At 36.9% G+C, this 21,423-nt stretch overlaps 1 protein-coding gene across 5 annotated transcripts in view; it reads left to right on the top strand.

The window, feature by feature from the left end:
• Positions 1-15,175, top strand: part of UNC13C (unc-13 homolog C) — a 620,140-nt gene extending 604,965 nt beyond the window's left edge. For all 5 annotated transcript variants that reach the window (XM_016153676.2, XM_016153674.2, XM_016153678.2 and 2 more), the window contains 3 exons: positions 9,233-9,325; positions 10,499-10,658; positions 13,400-15,175. In XM_016153676.2, the coding sequence (XP_016009162.2) occupies positions 9,233-9,325; positions 10,499-10,658; positions 13,400-13,685 (539 nt within the window). In that variant the 3' untranslated portion in view covers positions 13,686-15,175. The remainder of the gene's footprint in view (positions 1-9,232; positions 9,326-10,498; positions 10,659-13,399) is intronic.
• The last annotated feature ends 6,248 nt before the right edge of the window (positions 15,176-21,423 follow it).

The following is a 21,423-nucleotide window of genomic DNA, read 5'->3' on the forward strand; positions in this document are numbered from 1 at the left end:
GAGCATCTGGATGGAGCCCCAGCTCACCCTATAGAGGTGGAGGGGAATGTAAACCATGGTACTCACCTGCCCCTTTGACCCCACAGAACTTCTGCAGTCCCCAGAGAGTTCCCACAGTCCCTAGAAAGGTCACTCAGCTCTCCACCCTTCTCTATATTTCTCTCTCTCATTTGTTGTACCAAAAGCGGTCTTGTGTTGAAGAGACCTTTGTGTGGGCTCTATGTGCTGGGTAGTTTTGGGAGGTCACTTAGAGCTGAACAGGTACTTACAGGTACCCCGGCCCCTAGCCTACCAGCCCAGAGCAGCTCTCAGCAGGTGAGTGGTGAAGCCCTGTTGCTCCTGTGTTCTCCCTTTGTTCAGAGGCCAAAGGCTTCAGTAAGTGTGCAGTAATCTAGCAGACAAACCAAAGCCCCTGGATAGAGCTCCTACCCACCCTGTCAAAGTGCAGGGAGACAAAAACAATGGCACAAAAACAATGGCTCGTCTAGCCCCAGAGAGTTCCCACAGCTCCTTGAGGGCTCCCTCAGTACCCCAGGTTTCTCTATTTGTTTTTTTCCTCTCGTTTGTTGTCAGAAGCTGATTCAGTTGTCTCACAAAAGTAATTGCTACTTATATACATGTGTATTTGATTTTGCTCATGGGAGGGGCCGAGTTCAGCATCCTCCTATACTGCCACCATCTTGGATGCCCTCTTCTGTGTTTTTGTTGAAATATTCATTGTGTTTATCCTTTCTTCTACTGAGCTTGGTGAGCATCTATATGACCATTACTTTGACACAAGGTATTTTGGGGGGGGGGGTTATCTTCTTTGGAGGGCAGGGGGAAACATTTTTTCTTCCTTTATTTTGCTTGACTTTCTATGGTTATTTCTATGTATTAGGCAAAATAGCTTTCTTTCCAAGTTTGAAGGAGCAGCCCTCCACAGGAGACAAAACTTACCACTTAACCTTGCCCTCATTCTTGGTTGTTTCTTGAACAGTCTGTTTCAGAGTCATAGTGCCTGGAAATACAATTTGCTCTGTCCACCAGAGCCTGGCATTCAAGGGAGTGTTCCTTGTGTGGGCTGTGCATACTTGCTGGCTTGGTTGGGATTGCAGGAGTCGGGCAAAGTGGGTAGGGCCAGGCTGCTTGTAGAAGTGGCATGGTGGGGTGGAGATGCAGCCCACTGGTGAGAGCAAAGCATGGGAGTGGGGCTACTTGCCCACCTTCACTAGCAGGTTAGACTAGGAGTGCAAAAATAGCATCCATCAGTGCTAGCACTAGCAATGTAGGAAGCAAACAAAGACTTCTGCCCCTCTGGCAGAAGCTTTAAGATTAACAAATGAATCTTTTTCACCTCTGATCTAGGCTCTTCAAACTTTTGCTTTTGTGCTGGGTCCCCAGGTGAGTGATTCTGTGTGTAAGCTCTTTAGGAGCAGAATCTGTTTCCTGCAGCCTTCTGGTTCTCCTGGATGTAAGCCCTGTTGGCCGTTGGCTTTAAGAGTCAGATGTTTGGGGGACTTGTCTTTTCAGTGCAGGTCCTAAGGGTTGGGGTGACTGATGCGGGGCAAAAACCCCTTAACTCTTCAGGAAATAAGTTCAGTTTTGTTTGTTTTCGGATCCCTCCCCCTCGTGCAATGCTGTGCCAGGCGCAAGATTTTGGATGAGAATGTGTCTATGCTTCTCTTGCCCATTTTGATGTGGTCTTTTTATCCTTTGTTGTGTGCGAACTGAACAGACAGTGACTGATCACCAAAAGACTTTGAAAGGAGTGATATGATTGGTCACTGATGTTACAGATCTGTTATTTAAACAGTAATTTGTGTACTAAAAACTAACAGCATGGTTTTTACTATATGCAATGATACACATTTAATGTACCATGATAACTGAAATTTGAATATGCTATTGGGAGAAGAGGCTATTGGGAGAAGAGTGTTGAACTAAAATGTAACTGAGGCAAATCAACACCATGCAAAGTAAGGACTGCTTGCTTATTTAATCAAGGAGTAAATATAAATTGGTCTCTTAATATATTTCAAAAGAATATTGCAAGTTTATTGAATGAATTAGGTACATATGGATTATTAATATTAATAGACATTTCTTGCCATTAAGGAATGTAGTTAGGAAGAAAAATCTGCATAATTAACTGCAAAACCAGGCATAACATGGGTGCTAGGAAATGGTATAAACACCAGGTCATGAAAGCACAATCCTAGAGTTCCAAAGTAACAATTAAGTAATAATTGCAATAATAATAAACCCTTTTACACAGGATGCCGCTACTCTATTATGTTCCTAATTTCACTCTTTTAGGGTTGTGCCACATTAAGCAGTCACTTCTGAAGACTATGTTGGACTTGACTGAGCAGTAAATTTCACATTTTGTGTTAGAAAAAGAAATGTGCATTTTGAGAGTCTAGTAAATGTTTCCACACAGGAGGTTTCACAGAAGCGTTCAGGCACTGCTGAGTACAATTTTTAATGTTTTTTTCCTTCCCAATGCAACTGTCCATCTCTTTAGAAAACACACACACACAGGATATACACGTGGAAGACTACAGAAAAGCTTTTGTGAAAGGGGCTAACATACATATGCACTTAAAGAGCGCATTTTTAAAGATTTTAGGCACGTTAGCTGTTGTTTTGAAACAGCATGGAGATTTTTCCTCTAACTAAGGGCAGCAAATAGAAACTCACATATTTTACTAATTAGAATTTTACGTTTTCTACCAAATTCTATAACAACACAATTAAAACCTGTAAGTTACCTTGGGGATTAGAAATTCAGGTGAATAAATGACACCTTCCTGGTGAGTGCTTCAATGGAAGGCTTTTCTCATTTACAAATATGTTACATCTCACCAGCCTGACCATCATGTCTTGATGTCTTCTCTGGCAGAAACCAGCTATTACTACATTAATTCTTACAGGAATACATGTAAGAACACCCATGAGAGTTTTAAGCACAAACCCAGGTACTTAGCGGGCTCTGATCCTTAGTAAAACAACAAAGACAAATAGGCAACCTAGATGCATTTTCAGGGATGCCTAGAAGCCTTTTCTCATGAACTGACATTTCAATTATAGTGAAACAAACAAATAAAAAAAAATCTTTATTAATCAAGAAAATTCATTTTACCAGATTTTTTTTTAATAATAGAAGTGAGGTGTTTCTCCTGTTAAACATATAAGGGTGCTGAAAATCTGCCATCAAAATGATACTCAACCCAGTAACTCTTAGTTAAAAAATAGGAATTCCAAAATTGTTGGGAAGAACTCCAGTTACTCTGGAGTTGACTTCTTGTAGTCTTCAATCTAGATAACCATAATATCCCTGGATTTTTTTTTTTTTTTCAGAATTTTTATATGTGGACATTATACATGAATGTTCAAAGGATTTAATGACTTTGAAACATTTTTATTAAATATTGAATTATATAATAAACTTGGATCCATTTACTAGACAGCTGTTATATAGCAAGGCACATTTTAAAATATTATCTCTTTTTAGTCTCACTGTAATGCTGCCAGGTAGGTGTTACAAAAATAAGGAAATATAAGTTCATGGAGTTTTACCTATCTGTTAATAAATGACTGAGACCATATTCATAGTCACAGTAATCTAATTCCATTGCCCAGGGTTTTTTCTACTATGTGATAGTATCGAGGAAATCAATAATATGATTGCAGACTTATAGAATTTTTTAAAATGGAAGTATTTTATAGTAGAGGTATTTGGATAGGGCTTCACAGGATGATAGATGAAGTATGTTTCAAACATATAGGATTGTCTTAATGAAAACATGAAGTTTTGAAGAATCAGGCTAATGATAACAACATGAACCAGCAGTGCAGGTAAAGTAAAAGGTATTCGAAGCATCTAAGTGAAGGGCTGTGTTTTAGGACTTGATTTATGGTATAGTGAGATGCAAGTATGAAGCTTTCCAGAAGAGAATGGTGTGATGAGAGTGATCGATCTTTTACACAAATGAGATCAATTTTTTGAAAAATAAGTCTGACTGTACCATTCATGGCAAAAAACTTAGAATTCTCAGCAGTTCTAGGATAATGTCTGAAGACTTTTAAATAGTCTTCAAGGTACCACCATTTCCTGTTTCCTTTTGCTGTTTCCTCATCTATGCTCCGTCCTAACTGAACTACGTGCAGCTTTTAGGACATCTCACTGTGTTTTATGCATCCACATGTGTGCCCATGCTATTTCCTCCACTTTATTTGCATAAAAGATGAATTCTAATTCAACCTTCCATAGCCCCTGTAAGCATTTTCTCTTTTGTGAAATATATGATACAAGTTGCTAAGTAATGAGTGTCTACATTTTAAGCCCTGCCTCTCCCCACCAAAGATTGTCTCATTGTTCCACAAAACCTAAGAGAATTGGGAAAGTATTAGAAGCATTTTCATTCAAGTTGTGAGCAAATCAAAGACGATAACTCTATATAAACCAAAGTCCCAGCAGAAATCAAATAGCACACCCAAATTAAGATTATTTGACAATGATTTAATAAAGAAACTAGAATACCAAAGTATGTGCAGGGGATAGAAAAGGAATAATAAGGTAACTTCCTTTAAACAGTAGCAACAAGGGGAGGAAGAAACTACTAGAACCAAGAAAGAGATTGTTACTAGTGAGGAATCCACTTTCCACTGCATCGATGCCTCCCTTACTGGTATCACAGTCCAGGTTCATACTGTATTAGTGACATGCACTATTAGCAAGTTATTCAGGTTATTAAGACCTTGTCCTGTTCATATTAAAGCTTTAATCTCTCATTGGATTCAGAGCTTCTCTCTCTACAAGCAGGCAAAACTGGTGACTGGGAGTAGGAGGAGGAAGTTGGGGTTTCTCTCACACGTTTCCTCTTTTTCATTGTGGTAGTTTCCCTGGTGTGGAGAAGGAAGGAGAGAGAGGGAAAATATTTCAGTGGTGACCATTAGTGGTTATTATTTATTTAGGGGTCATTGTCAATTTGGGCAGTTTTAATGCTATTCAACTTCATTGTCTTTGGAGAAATAGAATCTAGATAGAGCTGGCTGGTGTTAAGACTCATTTCCCAGTGGCAGGGCACTGATGAACTCTTGCACATTGCTCAAGACTTGGCTACTGATTCCTTCTGCAACTCACTTGGTACTGGCATGCCTCTTTGCCCCATCTGTGACAATCCATGACAAGACCATAGCTCACAATCACATCCTCCCTCTCTTGTCCCCAACTCTGGCACTTAAAGGCCATTCAGGAACCATCTCCCATACTTCTTAGCAACCATAGCCTTAAGGAGGTGGTCCTAGTACACTCAGTGGCTAGTCATCCCCCTGCTTGGCCCCGCTTAGTTCATATTACCTGCTAAACAGGCAACTACAAAAATGAAATGCCCATGTTGCTGGTATTTCCAGAGTTTAGGAGTATTTCTCTCAGTTTTCTCCCCTTCACCTCAGGAAAAGGAAACATTTTTAGCTCTTCCCTTCCCCACCCCCTGCCCCGAGCAAAGAATACCCTTTTGCTAATGCCCAAAGTGATCACTTTCTGCCTTTTAATCCTTTTGTCAAAAGGCTGGTGTAAAGGGAGAAGGGTCCTTATGGTGAACTGGCTCTTCTCAGCAGGTCCTGTTGAGACATTTTAGCCCAAATTTAGTGGTTTTCTAAGGTTAGAAATTGGAAATCTCTTAGAACCATTTTCATATTTGGTCATTAGCAGAAGAGGGTGTAAATTGTTACAGTCTGGGGCAAAATTCAAATTCAAATTGACAAATAAACTTTGCTTCTAGAAATTATACTATAGATAAATGTGCAAATATAAAAAATAATTATTCATTATAGTTTGTTTCTAATAGTAAAGGATGGAAAACAACTAAAATATAAATTATATTTATATAATGGAATGAAGGGCAAACATTATTTTAAGTGTTTTAAATATTTTAATATTTGTAAACAGTACAATGATTTATTTTTAAGCAAATACTCATCGAGTACTTTGTAGTTAGTTCTGTGGTATTCGGGCTATGGTAAAGAATGAGGGATAGGTTTACATATGCTCAAATGGAATGGTCTTCATAATACATATTTTAGGTAAAAAGATAAAAGGTAAAGCATAGTGAGAGCATGTGCTTCTAACTGTGAAAAAATTTATATGCTCATAAATGATATATTTTTTAAATTTTATTTTCAGTTATCATTGGCAAACAATACTATATTAGTTTCAAATGTACAACATAGTGATTAGACACTATGATTAAATCACAAAGTGATCACTCCAGTAAATCTAGTGCCCCTTTGACACACTATGTAATTATTACGTTAGCTAAATTCTTCATGCTATACTTTCTCCACAACTATTTTGTAACTAACAATTTGTACTTCTTAATCCCTTCCCCCTACTTCTCCAACCCCCAAACCTCCCTGCCATCTGGTAACCCTCAAAATAGTCTCTATATGAGTTTATTTGTTTGCATAAACATGCAATCATATGGCATTTGTCTTCCTCTATCTGACTTACTATACTCAGCACGCTACTATCATAAAATATATTTTTCTATCCCCTTACTTTTAGTCTGTGTCTTTTCATCTGAAGTGAGCCTCGTGTAGGCAGCCTATGTAAGGGTCTTGGTTTCTCATGCATTCAGCCGCCCTATCTTTTGATTGGAGCATTTAATTCTTTTTCATTTAAAGTAATAGTTTGTGGATGCATAGTTATTGCCAGACTTTTGACACATATTTTTTTCTTAAGTCCCTCCAGCATTTCCTGTAATACTAGCTTGGTGGTGATGAACTCTTTTAGCTTTTTCTTGTCTGAGAAGCCCTTTATCTGTCCTTCGATTCTAAATAACTTTGCTGCATAAAATAATCTTTGTTGTAGGTCCTGGGTTTTTATCACTTTGAATAGTTTGTGCCAAGCCCTTCTGGCTGTAAAATTTGTTGAGAAATCAGCTGACAGTCTTAAAAGTGTTTGCTTAAATGTAACTAATTGCTTTTCTGTTGCTGCTTTTAAGAGTCTCTCTTTGAATTTAATCTTTGGAATTTTAATATGTGTCTTGGTGTGGGACTCTCTGAACTTTCTGGGCTTGTATATCTATTTCCCTTTCCAAGTTAGGGAAATTTTTCATCATTATTTCTTTAAAAAGGTTTTCAATTCCTTGCTCTCTGTCTTCTCTTTCTGGTACCCCTACAGTACAAATGTTATACTTAATGTTGTCCCAGAGGCTTCTTAAACTATCTTCCTTTTGGGGGGATTCTTTTTGCTTGTCATTGTTCAGATTGGGTGCCCATCTTCTATGTCACTAATTCAATCTTCCATTTCACCCACTGTGTGAATTCCCTCTAATATACTCTTTATCTCAGATACTGTATTTCTGACTGGATCTCTATTATGTTTTCTATTTTTTATGTTTTATATTTTCTATCTTTGTTAAATTTCTCACTGAGTTTATCTACTCTTCCCCTAAGTTCATTGAGCATCCTTATAACCAGTGTTTTGAACTCCACATCTGCTATATTGCTTGCCTCCATTTTGGTGAATTCTTTTTCTAGAGCTTTGTTCTGTTTTTTTCATGTGGGACGGGCTTGTCCCCCATTTTGTCTGCCCCCCGCCCCGTGTCTGTTTCGATGTATTAGATAGAGCTCCTAAGTCTCCTGGTCTTAGTAGGATGGTTTTATGTAGTAGGTATGCAGTTAGGGCCCCTTGGCATAGATCTGGGAGGAATCCAGCTGCAGGTCAAGTTCAGCTGTAGCCTGTGCACCTCTGGGGCCACCTGGTAAGAGATATCTTGAGGGGCCAAGTTAGAAACTGAGGCAGGCTGCTGCTGGTGCAGGGCTCGGGCTGCTCAGCGAGGGGTACAGAGCATGCCGAGGCCAGATGCTGCTTCTTTGGGTTTTGTGAGCCTTTGAGAGATTTTATGAAATGTTGCAGCATGGGGCCAATACAGCTGTTTGTATGTGATAAATTACCAGAAGCAGCTTGGCTGGGCCCACAAGTTGGGAGAGGCAGAACAACCTGTGTTATCCAGGTTGATGGTACTTGTGTCTGCAGGCTGGGAGGGCTTAACAAAAGAACAGTGGCTTCTGCCAGCACCCCCATCCTGGAGCAAGCCTCCCCTCCAGCCCTCTCCCTGAAGCCCAACAGCTCAGAGCCTCTCGTAGGCCCCTGGCACCTCTCGAGCAGCTGCACCAGCAGTGGCACTCAGTGAGCGAGTCAGGCCGGGTGTGGGCCGCTTAAGAGGAAGGTCTCCACTTCCCACAGCCCTCTGTCTTACTCAGCCACAACCTCTACTGGTTTTCACAGCCAGAAGTTGTGGAGACTTTTCTCGGCTCTGGAACCTTGGGCTGGGGAGCACAGTGTGTGGCCAGGACCCCTCGCTCCCCCAGTTGCGGAGGGGGCTCTGCAGCTGAGATAGCCCTCCTGATTCTCGATTGCCTCTCCTAGCATTTGAAGGTGATCTAGCTATAGGGCTTCTGTTCAACCACATACTCGTTGCTGTATAGTTTTGTTATAATTTTGGTATGATTACTAGAAGAGGCGTGTACAGCCTCTAACTTCTACGCCATCTCAAATTGAGTATAAATGATATATTAATAGATGTGTACATACTAAGAGGCTGGTGTTATTATCCCTATTTTACAAATGAGAAAACTGAGTCTTGAGTGTACAGCAAATTCTGATCACAGAACCACTGGTGGTATAACTGATTTGAATTCAAGTTTATCTGATTCCAAATCACAGGCACTTTCCAATGCTTGACTAACCTTTATCAAGGTAGACTATTTTTTAGACCTTGTAAATATGTCATGGAACTTATCACAGTATATTGCAATAACATATGTTAGTCTCTTCTGGCCTACTGTAGGCTTCATGATGGCAGGTGCACTGGTGTGGGACATTGTAGCAAAGGTCTTAAGGGAATGACAATAACACATCTTTGTATATAAACAATAAATAGAGCTTTATTAAGTACCAGGTAAAGCAACTGCAAGTTCTTTTAACAATAATACTAACACAGTATCTTATGTCTGAGGACTATATGAAATTTTAGCTCAATAGGCAAAATGTTTACACCAATGTCTCAAAATTGTATAGCAAATTTAATTACTGGACATTTACCAATACCTATTATGTACTGATAACAAAAAGAACCATTCATTTCAAGGAAGGGACACTTTAAAGTCGCTTATGCAGAGAAGGTAGATGTCTATTAAATAGTCTGAGAGTTCAGGCCAATAAATTTCCACTTGTTTTTAGGTCGATCCTCCAAAGATTCAGTGGGTCAGATATCTGTTCATGTGGACATCACCACCACCCCAGGAACTGGAGAGCATAAAATCACCGTAAAAGGTATATTTCAGATCCAAGATATCAAAGAGGCCATTAGATTTTAACCTCTGTAGTAATATTAAAATATAATTTTTCCTTAGATCTGTTTTTAAAACTGTATATTAAATGATTTTATGGCATGCTTAGAAATTCATGAAACCAGAACTTTTTAAGAAATCAATGGCACAAATATTTAAGATATAGTATTTGAAATATCTAAATGATTCAAATACATTAGTGGTTATATTTCATAACTATATTTTGAACATTTTCTTTGTGGTTGATGCTATGATTTATATTGAACATTAGTGCCATGACTGGCTCCATAACTTGTCAATCAAATTTTAGATTAGTAAGAACATACAGATTTATTTATCTCCTTTTTCTATGTGATTTCCAACAACTGGTTTGATTTTTTTAATGAGTGGTTCAATCTATTGGTTTTATATTGTAAAAACACAATCTCAATGCAAGGGTCATTTCAAAGGTGAAATTTAATATATTGCTCAATAGAACCATATTTTTGTATTAGCCATTTAAAATATTTAAACCAATGTCTGAAGATTTGTGAACCTTTTACATTAGCAAATTTAGTTATAAGATACTTCCTTAAGGGTATCATCATCATCAAAAAATGTACATTTAAGATTTATGATTCCTGAATTTGGTAAACAACCATATAGGATGAACTATCTATCTAAAGGAATATTTTCAGTTGGAAAATATATTATGAATATATAAAGATCCATGATGGATTTAAAAAGTATGGCTACTCATAAGACTAATATTTTATGATTTCATTCTAAATATAATTAAATATTGAAAGCATATACACCAAAATATTTCCTCTGAAAAAATAGAAAAAATTGTGTTCATTATAAAATGTTTAAAATATACAGAAAATGGATTAAAATAAATCTAAGAGGAATGACTTTTCATTAGTAATAAATGTCATTTCAATTACAGCTAACTTTTTGCCACATCAATGCCACACACCCCCATCAAGTGTGCAGAGAGTTGTTTTTCTTCAAGAATGTTTTCTTGTCAATGGAATTAGGGCACTATCAAATGTAAATTATGGCTTCATACATCATTTTAATAATAAAAATTCGTTCTAAAGACCGAAAAGAGAGACTAATAATTCACACATTTATTTGCTAACACTTTTGATTCTTTTCTCTTTTTGGTTTTTAGTGATTGCCATCAGTAACCTCAACTGGCAGACCACTGCAATGTTCCGCCCCTTTGTTGAAGTGTGTATGCTGGGACCCAACCTTGGAGACAAGAAGAGAAAACAAGGCACAAAGACAAAAAGCAACACATGGTCCCCCAAGTACAATGAAACATTTCATTTGTAAGTCATGACCCAAATTATTTTTCAACCAGATGATAGACATTGTATAGCTAAACTTATTGAGGGGTTCATGATAGGAATGGCACTGGGTTTTGCTAAGGAAAATGAAGGCTATATTTTTAGTTCCTTTCTATTTGCTCAGTATCTATCTGTTCAGTACCTACCATATATCAGGGAATGTTATAGGCATTGGGTATGTGCAGTAGGAGGTCTCTGTTTTCATGGAAGTTATTCTAGAGATACAAAACATATAAAATCACAGATTTATCATGTGATAGTATTATACAAAATTAAAACAGGGTGATATGATAGAATGGTTGGTTGGTTGCTTAGATTGGGCATCCAGGAAAGCCTCTCTGAACAGGCGACTTAAAACCTGACAAAATAACCAGTCATGTAAGGAAGGGTGTTGAGAGCATTTCAGGACAAGCAAAAATGCTAGTGCAAGGGCTCTAAGGCAAGAGACTCCTTGGCATATTTAAGAAACAGTGTATAAAGGCAAAAGGTGGTCAGAGTACAGGAGACTAGATTCATTCTAAGTTCAAGAGAAGGCCTTGAAAGGTTTTCAGATAAGCGGATGAACAATCTCATTTACATTTTTAAGTAAGTATTATTTGCTGTATAGAGAAATAATTACAGGGAAGTAAGACCAAATATGTAAAGGTGAGTTAGAAGGCTATTGCAATAATCCAGGCAAGATATAATCTTGACTGACCAGAGGGTAGTAGGGAGATAAAAGTGGGAAGATTCTAGATTTTGATTAAAAATAGATTCTATAGAACATGCAGCGCACTGGAGGTAGAACACAAAAGTATGTGTTAGGTTTCCAAGAACGTTTAATTTAGGGTATTAAAGACTTATTTACTAATGAATTTATAAAAATGTGAGAATACAGGGACTTCAAGGAATAATGATGTAACCTGGAGCTGGTAGTAGTTGCCCCTACTGCAACAGAGGAAGGATAGGAAGACTTGTTACTAAAATTAGGGAAGTGAAAGTTTCATGTATAGTCAGCCACCTTAAAAGAGTAGTAGCCTTCCATGGAGGGAAATAGCCCACTTGAGGCGGCCTCACAGGCAAGGAGCCAGTAACAAAGACTTTGACCTTACTCTTATTACTTCCGATTTCCCCAGGGGGCTCCCTTTTGGCCAACACTAACTGGAAGCCATAGCACAGAGAAACTATTTAGTCCTTACAGGCCAGCAGTCTATTGCAAAGTGCAAGGAGAAGGATGGAGAGTAGATCCCACTGGGGCAAATGAAAGTATCTGATACTGAATGAAATCAAGGATGACCCTGATGTTTTTTGGCAGTAGCAACTGAGTAGATAGTGATTTATTACAATGGGAGAGGTCAAGGATTTTAAATCTATTAATTCGGAGATGCCTATTAGAGCTACAAGAAGAAATATCAAGTACATAACTAGATATAACTTGAGAATAATCTGCATATTTGTAATTCCATAAATGTAGGTGATGTGACCTAGGGATAGAAGAGGGGACATAAGACTAAGAGTTAGGGGCTTGCACACACTACAGCGGTCTCTATGGGTTTGGGGTTTTTTTTGCACTTGAGTTCCCAGAGAACTTTCAGTACTCTGTGCTCTAAATACTTAACTATTTGACCACATCTGTTTGACCACATCTGTTAAAAGGGTTAACAGATTAATCATAATACCTGCTAACAAACCAGCTCACTAAATTCTACCTCTCTATTCCAAATGATGCAAAACAAAATGGATCCAATCAAAATACCTTCTAAACTGTTCCAGTAGTACTTGAATCATGCAAGATATAACACTTAGAGCTACCAGGACCCAATTCTGGGAAAAGGCAGCATTTTGATATACTTCATTTCACAAGAAGATAAGGCTCCTATCATATTTTGTTTTTCTGTTCTTACCCACTAGGCTTCCAAGTCCACAGTTTAGTTATCATTGTCACCCAAAAATGAAAGTTTGAGTCACTAGGAAGAGATGTAGAAGCTTGTACTACTGATGGCTAGATGCGCATTCACTGGAAAGTCAAGAATATCTGTGGATGAATTAAAATAAAGGGCAGGGAAGGATTAGTCTCAGCATACCTCTTAGCCTTCTTCATTATGTCCAGTTGGGCACTGATAGTTGTCTTGGGTTGTTATTAGTAGAGGCCATCTTCAGCCCCACACTTGACAAGGCTAACTTCTGCCATACGAAAGCACTGGCCTTTGCTGGAACTAATTTACTCTGGAGATTTGTATCCAATTTGGCGTCTTGTAAATAGTGCTTGATAGTCTGTGCAATATATTCCCCTGAGAAAAGGCTTCTAGGTACAACAGCATATCCGGGAGTCTGAGGTAAAGAAAAGAAGTTATACTAACTGATCTTAAAAGGCACATAAATTCTTCCAAGAGGGTACCCCTCACTCTGGCCTAGCTCCCATGACCCCTAGCAACCCCAACCTATTCCTATATCAGTGGGGAGACCCTGCCTCCAAAGATTAAGTACAACATAATATTTTAATTCCAGCTTCTACTGATACACTTAACATCAGACCAGTAAAGCATATTTAGATGGATTTCCTATTTAGAGAAAGTTTTTAATTGTCTTTACATAGATAAATTACTTCGCACTCTAAGAGTATTTGCATCAGAATTGAAATACAATGATACTCTAAGCAACATATAACATTTTAACAGTATTTTTTAAACCATATTGCACGGGGTAAAGTTTTTGCTCAACATTCATATTTTTAATCCACACAGCATTCTGGGTCATGAAAACCGCCCAGGGGCCTATGAACTTCATCTTTCAGTTAAGGATTACTGCTTTGCCCGAGAAGATCGAATTATTGGAATGACAGTAATTCAGCTACAGAACATAGCAGAAAAAGGAAGTTATGGGGCATGGTATCCTCTTTTGAAAAATGTCTCTGTGGATGAAACTGGTTTGACTATCCTTAGAATACTCTCTCAGAGGACCAGTGATGATGTAGCTAAAGAATTTGTAAGACTTAAATTTGAAACAAGATCTGCTGAAGAGAGTGCTTGAAAAGAATACTGAAGATGCCATCTTTGAGAATTCATAAACTCTAATTGTTTAACTACTGCATGCATGTGCAAATACATAGGAATGTTTCTTTTACTACGTTTCAGTGTTTGCCAGTATTCACATACAATATCGACAAGGTATGTGGAAAACCTGAACTTTTACACCATTTCTGGTCTTTGGGTAATAAATGTTCCATGAAGTGCCAAAATTATGACAAAGTGAAATATCCAGAATCTTTTTAAATGTTGATTTCATTTTATTACCAATTTCTCATCCATTAAACATACTCAACAGTTAGTCTTTTGAGTTTGTCTATTAGTTGTCTATATTGCCCATGGATCAGAAAGGATTTGTTACTCAAATTCTGTTTTATTTAGACTTACCTCATTGTAGATGTCTTACAAATACCTTTTCTATCATAACTAGAAATGCAGTCACTTCTAGAAAGCATTTGTAATTTTATAGTTGCAGATATATTGTGATGATTTTTGCATACAAATTAAAATAGAAAAGGTGGGAAATATTTTATGCTGACAAGTTTCCAACCTTTCTGAAATATCACTGTGAAGAAATGCTGTTAAAGCAAACTTGTACAGAGTAATGCTAAATAGTTTGTTAACAATGTTTGATATATTAACAAAACTTTGTTCTTTAAAACTGCCAAGGTCACATCACATTCGTAAAAAAGGTAAGTTGATACATTTGCCATCTAGCATTATGTCTTGGCTTTACCACATTTCATTCTTTAGAAAGTCATGGGATTAATGGTTTAGAAATGTGATGGAAGGTTTTTTTCATAAAATTACCTAAGATAAGTAACTATACTATTAGTGTTTTCCCTCTGACAGTTATGACTCTTTTATTTCATTAGCACTGTGTAATCAGTTGAATACTTCTTTTAAAAATATTCAACAACATGTACTGAATGCAGCATTACTATATATTGCTCTAGAGCAAAAAGTTACATCCTTAACTATTTAGTGAGAAACATAAAATAAGTCTAAAATTGCTTATAATTTTGTAATTTGTTATTTGTAAGACCAAGATGCATCAGATGAAACAGGAAAACAAAACACCAAGGTACATAGTAAAACTAAGTTGGATTTTTGAATATGAAATAGTTGATGAATATTTGCATTTTCTGTATTTTTATAGCTTGACTTTTTAGAGTCTGCATCTAAATACTTGGCTGTAGAACAGTACTTTGTAATTTATGGTCATAACTGTTAGTGGACAACATACACATGCAGAAACAAGAACCAGTTATTGTGTTTTTCAAACAAGCTGATCTGATATGTTAAGAACAGAAATAAATATCATGACTCTCAGAACCATTCTGTTACTGGGTATGAAAGCACAGACTGGTGAGATCCACTAATTCATGTTAAATTGTTAGGCAATTGCTTTGTTAATGACTTCTCCAAATGCATAGTACAATGTGATCCTCTGGCATATGCATTAATAAATGGATGTATATTGAGTACATGCAATACTTTATTGTATCTTCTGCCTTATTTAATTATGCAACATCATTTCATTATTTAGAAATTTCCTTTACTAGGTAGAAGAATCTTTTACACTCTTTGCTTCTAATATCGCATTAGAATTTGAAAAATAATTTTCCAGCACTGATATTCGTGGAAATGGCTACATAATATGAGATAATGACACTGAAAAAAATAAGGAAGAAGTGATAATAGCTAACTGTATGTCTCTGAATACTGTTAAGCCCCATAAGAAAATTCAAGTCAACCTATAAACAAGCAACATTGTTAAACAACAACTTACTCATTATTTCAGTGAAGGACTCACTCTAGATTTATCTTATGATGATCTTACAGAACATTGACTTGACCTCTTTAGCAGCACATTAATGTCATAAAACATGATACACTTGACTAAATGGCATTTTGGGTGTGCACCAATTACTTAAAAAGATTTTAAGCTAAGTATTTTTCCAGTATTTAATTAGATCTATCCATTCTCTCTCTTTAAATATAAAATCTATAACAGCAGTGTGAATTGAGTCTATTTATTATAAAATACAGGTACTAATTTTGTTGTTTCTCCCAAGACACAAGTATTTCTGCTCTCTCCAGAACAAAGCCTATTGTGTTTAAATACCCAAATTAGTAGTCACTGAGGCTCACAGCAATCTGTGTCAACTATACACTCCATCAAAGCACATGTCAATTTATTTTATTCTAGATAAAATGCACACAGATGTTATTTTATAGATGAACTTCTCATTAGAGATTCTTAAAGGAACAAGTGAAAATCAACTTTGGCCAAAATGAAGTATTTTGGATTGTCAGGACTCAAGAAATATCCTCAAGTAGATAGCTGATTTCCCTATTACCACTTAGCAGAATTCTTGAACACATAGGGAAGAACATCCACAGAAAAGAAAAACCAATGGCAGTAAATTTAGAGATACTCTCAATGAAAATAAAAATGCGAAATACCCTTATCGAATTGGAAAAAAAATATATTAAAAAGCTGATTCAGGAATCAACATAATATTTTGAACAATTCTTCACCTATATCATTAATAAGATCCAAGTATACTTTGCATCCATTGACTATAGGAGCTGAAATAAAATGTTTTGGATGCAATAAATACCGCACATTGTGATGATGATGATGGCAAAGAAAAATAAATAATAAGTTATTACCATTTGCAGCAGGATAACCCTTTGTTGTAGGGAGCTGTTCTGGGCATTGTAGGACATTGAACAGCATCCCTGGCCTCTTCCCTGGACCCAGATATCATGGCCTTTACCTTAAAAACTGGCAAGAACCACCCAGCTCTGTTAAATCGGGTATAAACAGGTTGGCTATATAACAATCCTCTCCTCTGTCACCCACCCTTCTAAACTCTCAGTGCTAAAATATTACAACCAAAGAAGGTTGTGTTCCTCCAGTATTCGTTCTTTCTGAAAGTTTAGAAATAAATCTCTGATTTAAGAAAAGCACATCGGCATCATGCCAGCATGAGAAAACTTCCTGGTATCTCTCCCTAAAGTTCCAAGTTGGACAACTGTAATTCAACAAAGCATTACCTATGTAGCACACTCACATTTGAGAGATCCACACACTGAGACATCTGAAGGTGGGCAAATCATAGAAATCAGGAGAGGCATGAAGGGGGTAAGACAGAGATGGGAGCAGCAGATGCAATCTGGTGTTTATCAGGGTTCCCAGCAGATGCCCTAGCAGTGAAGGGTCAAGTTACAACCTGTACTGGGCAGGCCAGAGGGAGCATTCCAGCCTGAGTGGCAGGTACACTTCGAGGTTGAGCTCAGGGACAGGAGCAGAGAAGTGGTGCAAAGGGTGGAAGCTATAGTAGAGCAGCCCTCATCACCAGATGGGAAAAAAAAAAAGAGCTGGAGATTCATGAATTTATACCCCTTCAGCCTCCCATAGCCCACCTTGCTCCAGCAGATACAGCAACAGTGGAGGCAGGTCATGAAGGGTCAGTAGCAACATTCCAGCCAGAGTAGCCTGTGCTCATTGCAGCTAAACCCAGTGGAAAAAACAAAGCCCCTCCCTCACCCATCACGGTGAAACATGGTAGAGGCAGCTGGAATACCTCAAGTCGCACCCTGTGCCTGACAGCTTCTGGTTGCAGGAAAGCAGCACTGGAAATTCAAAGGACCAGAGCTCCATTGCCCACCACATCCTACCATTGGAGGTGATGCCCTGAGACTTAGGTGACTACGTCATAGAGGGGATGCCCACCTCCTAGGGAAATATAGAACATTTTACACAGCTGAGGTGACGCCACCCCCACAGAGAGCCTGTAAATCCCAGTAGTACAGGTAAGAGAAAAGAAAAAAAGGAATAATTATGTGATAAGAGGCGCTAGCTAACAGTACAATGGCGCTCATACGGCAATATATAAATGTATCAAATCAACATTTGTACACCTTAAAATTACATTGTAAGTCAAATATATTTTGATTTAATAGAGAAATCCAGGCCACAGGAATAAGGACTGAAAACAAACACCAGTTATAATTTACAAAGATACTGACACACCAAAATAGAATGGAAAACACGGGACATTTGAATAATACATTTAACCAGAAAGAATTGATAAGTCACTCTTAAAATTTGCAAATATTATAAATAGTGCATATATTTTCTCCAGCCACATAGAAAATTTATAATATTAATCTTTTGTCACTAAGGAAATATTAAATAGGTAGGAAGGGGGCGAGGAATGGAGGGGAAAGGAGAAATACATGCTATACTAGACGTACTCTAATAGGCAAAGAAATTAACTCACCTTTGGCAGAAAGTTGAAAATATAGGCAAAAAAATAAGCAAAACTGGGAATGAAAAAGGTATGATTCTTTAAAAAAAATAAAGCACAAAATCTTACAATATTTTAAGATTTATAACCCCTTGCTAATAAATTTTAAAGGGTGGATAAAACATATACTTCTCTGGCAAACTTACTTACTAAATATATTAGTCCAAGTAAATAACATTAGCTTTTGTAGCAAGCAATGCAAAGTCTCATGGCTCAGAACAAAGGTTTATTTTTTACTCACAGCAAACTCAGTGTGGTCTGGTTGATTCCTGCGCAGCTTTTCTTTAAGCAGTGACTTCAGCATTCTTCCTCCACTTGTAGCCATCTAGACAAGAGAAAAAATATGGACCATTTCAAGATAGTCATGGAAGTAGCATATATCATTATCCATCCACATTCCACTGGCCTCACTGAAAGGCCGCCCAACTGCAAGGGTGGCTAAGCAAAGAAGGCATCCTCTGTTTTGTGAAAGGGACCCAGCATTACTGAGCACAGAGCCAGCTTCTGCCATATGAACATTGACTCATAATGAAGCTCAAAGATGGCTAAGCTATTACTATGGGTGAAATTGAAATTATTATAAAAGAATCTTATCTCTAAAAGTTCTGGAAGAATCTGGTTTTATTTGTGAGTTCATGCATATATTCAAGAAGCAGTTCATATCTATATCCTATGAAATGTTAGAGCACTGAAAAAGGAAACTATTTTATGAAGCTAACTTAACACTGATTTCGGCTGTGATCTAAATAGTGTCCCAGCATCTCACCTGCAAAGTGCGGATAACAATATCCCAGCACTGGAGTTATTGAGAGGATTAAATGAATTATGTAAAATACCTAAATAATGTCTGAGACATGGTAAATAATATATTCTTAAAATTATCATGCAATAACTAAAGAGACCAATCTTATTTTTAAATAAAATTTCAATTTTAAATACAATTATTTCAAACTGTTTTCAATAGCATTGTAAGAAAATTATCTACCAAGTTTCTTCTAGGAATACAAAGATCAAGTATTAGAAAATCCATTAATAAATGGTATAAATTGATATACAAAATAAAATGATCATCTCATTAGATGCTACAAACTATGAGAATTAACAAATAAGCTAATAGTTCTCATCACAAGATAGTCACTTTGAGGAAAAAAAGACAAAATTTTCTATTTTCAGCAATATTTAATACTTTTCTGGAATTTTAAAAGAATGCAATAAAGCATGAACCAAAGGGGGAAATTAGGCTCTCGGCTTCACTCAAAAATTACTGAAATAGATTTACAAAATAATGATTTTTGTTTTTTATATCTCCTCTAAAATTGATGGCTATATTATGTGAAAACATAGGACAGCGCCTAGAATGTAATATTAAATAGGGAAGCAAGACAAAATTTCATTTCAGGACAGCTATGAAAAAGCAATACTCATATATTTTAAAGAATAACATTTCTAGAGTAATAATTCTGAAATCCAAGTAGTCTTTCAATATTTATAACAAAAACTGAGCTACTTTTCAAGTACCCATAGAGCTTATCTCTTTGGAAATAATAACAACATTGTATAGCATTTACAAAACACCCTTTTCACATATACTATGCTCTTCTTCACAGAGGGGTTTTTAAAGCTAACAAAGCCCATTAAAAACACGTCCTAGAATTAAACCCAATCTCTACATGCTCTGTGGCAGAGAGATCGAATGATCTTGTTGCCTGCCCACATTTTTTCTCTTCTTTCTCACTAAAAGGAGAATAGACATTATTTCAAGTAGCAACGTTCCCTGTTAAAAGATGACATTTCTCAGCTTCCCTTGTAGCTGTGGGTGGACATTGCCATTCTCTTCTGCTTTACGTTTGCTTCCAGAAATGTGGGTGTAATGGCTGGAGGAGGAGTAGTCATCTTAGATGATGAGGCAACCTTAAGGTCCTAAGTCATGTTCTAAGCCTAGAACTCTATGACTGTGGAGTCAGTATATTGGCCCAAGCTAGCAATCTCTTGACTTCATTTAAATGAAGAATGTAACCTTTTGAGTGTTAAAGTCGTTTTTATACAGAATAGAACCTTATCCTAACTGATATGTACTATTTCTTCTATATTATAGGTGAGATAATAAAATTTTAGAATAACCATAGGAAAAAAAAATATTTTCAAATGTTTAAATTGCATCTGATCACAAGCTTATTAGACATTCTTCTTTCAGCACTATCACTTTAAGTAAGGAATTGACTTGTGAAAAAGGAGGGGAAAAAAATCCCAGCAGCATCCATTCAGCCATACCTATAGCTTCAATTACAGTCTGGCTCAGGGCCCAAATACATTTAACCATCATAGACTACTTCTGTGAACCCTAAACATCCATACCCAACTGCTTACTGATATTTCACCTTAAAAGTCTGCAGCACTAAACTCAGACAGTCCAAAGCTGAATTCAGAAACACCCCTTCAAACCTGACTACCTTAATTCTTTTCTATCACAGTAATGACGTCGAGTTAGGCCAGCCAATAACTTACGGGTCAACTGAAACAGATCTCTCTAATCTCCCACACCCAATCAACAAAGAAGTAATATCTGTTTAAGCTTCTAGGTAGCTCTCAAATCAGCCCAACTTTTCCCCCCCTCCCAATCACCACTCAGATCTACACAACTGCCATAACTCTTATGTACTACCACCAAACCTCCAAATCTTTTAACCTGAATCTGTTTGGGCCTCTCCTCCATTCTCCTCCTCAGCTTTGCAATCAGCACCACTTTTTAAAAAACCAAACGCATCATGCAAGTCCTTTGCTTAAAACAGTATAATGGTTTCCCATTGTCTTTACAATAAAGATAAAGATTAATAATACAACCTAAAAAGACAAAAACAAAAAAAAACCTGTGGTCTGGCCCCTGGTACCTCTTCAACATCATATTCTCTGCTCCATGTTCTCTAACCTCATGTTCATCAAATGTACCATCTGTACTTTTCCTCAGAGTCTTGGCATTGGTTGTTCCCTTTTCCTGAAATTTCTTTTCCTCCCTTTTCTTTTTACTCCAAACTTCCTCTTTCTTATTTTCTACTCAGCCTTACAATCTTGAGTCAAATTTTCTTTATCAAGCAACTTATCTGATAAAATAGTCTCCTCTTATAATATCTCATTGTGTCATATATACTTGTATGAATATTTGGTTAATATCTGTGCCCTCTTCTAAAACACACATTTGATGCTCTGAGAATATGAATTATATCTGCTTTGGCAATCATTGTATTTGTATGATATAAAAATTTATGCCATTTGTATGGCATAAGAAAGGCACTGATATAGATGTATATGTGGCAATGGATTAGATATAATAAATATTCTAAAATATTAATGAGAGTTATGGATATGTTTTTACTCTTCAGTGTTTTACATTTCCTACTAGTATTAATACTAATTTTTAAAGAT

Source organism: Rousettus aegyptiacus, unplaced genomic scaffold (genome assembly GCF_014176215.1).
Source record: "Rousettus aegyptiacus isolate mRouAeg1 unplaced genomic scaffold, mRouAeg1.p scaffold_m13_p_3, whole genome shotgun sequence".
Classification (NCBI taxonomy): Eukaryota; Metazoa; Chordata; class Mammalia; order Chiroptera; family Pteropodidae; genus Rousettus; species Rousettus aegyptiacus.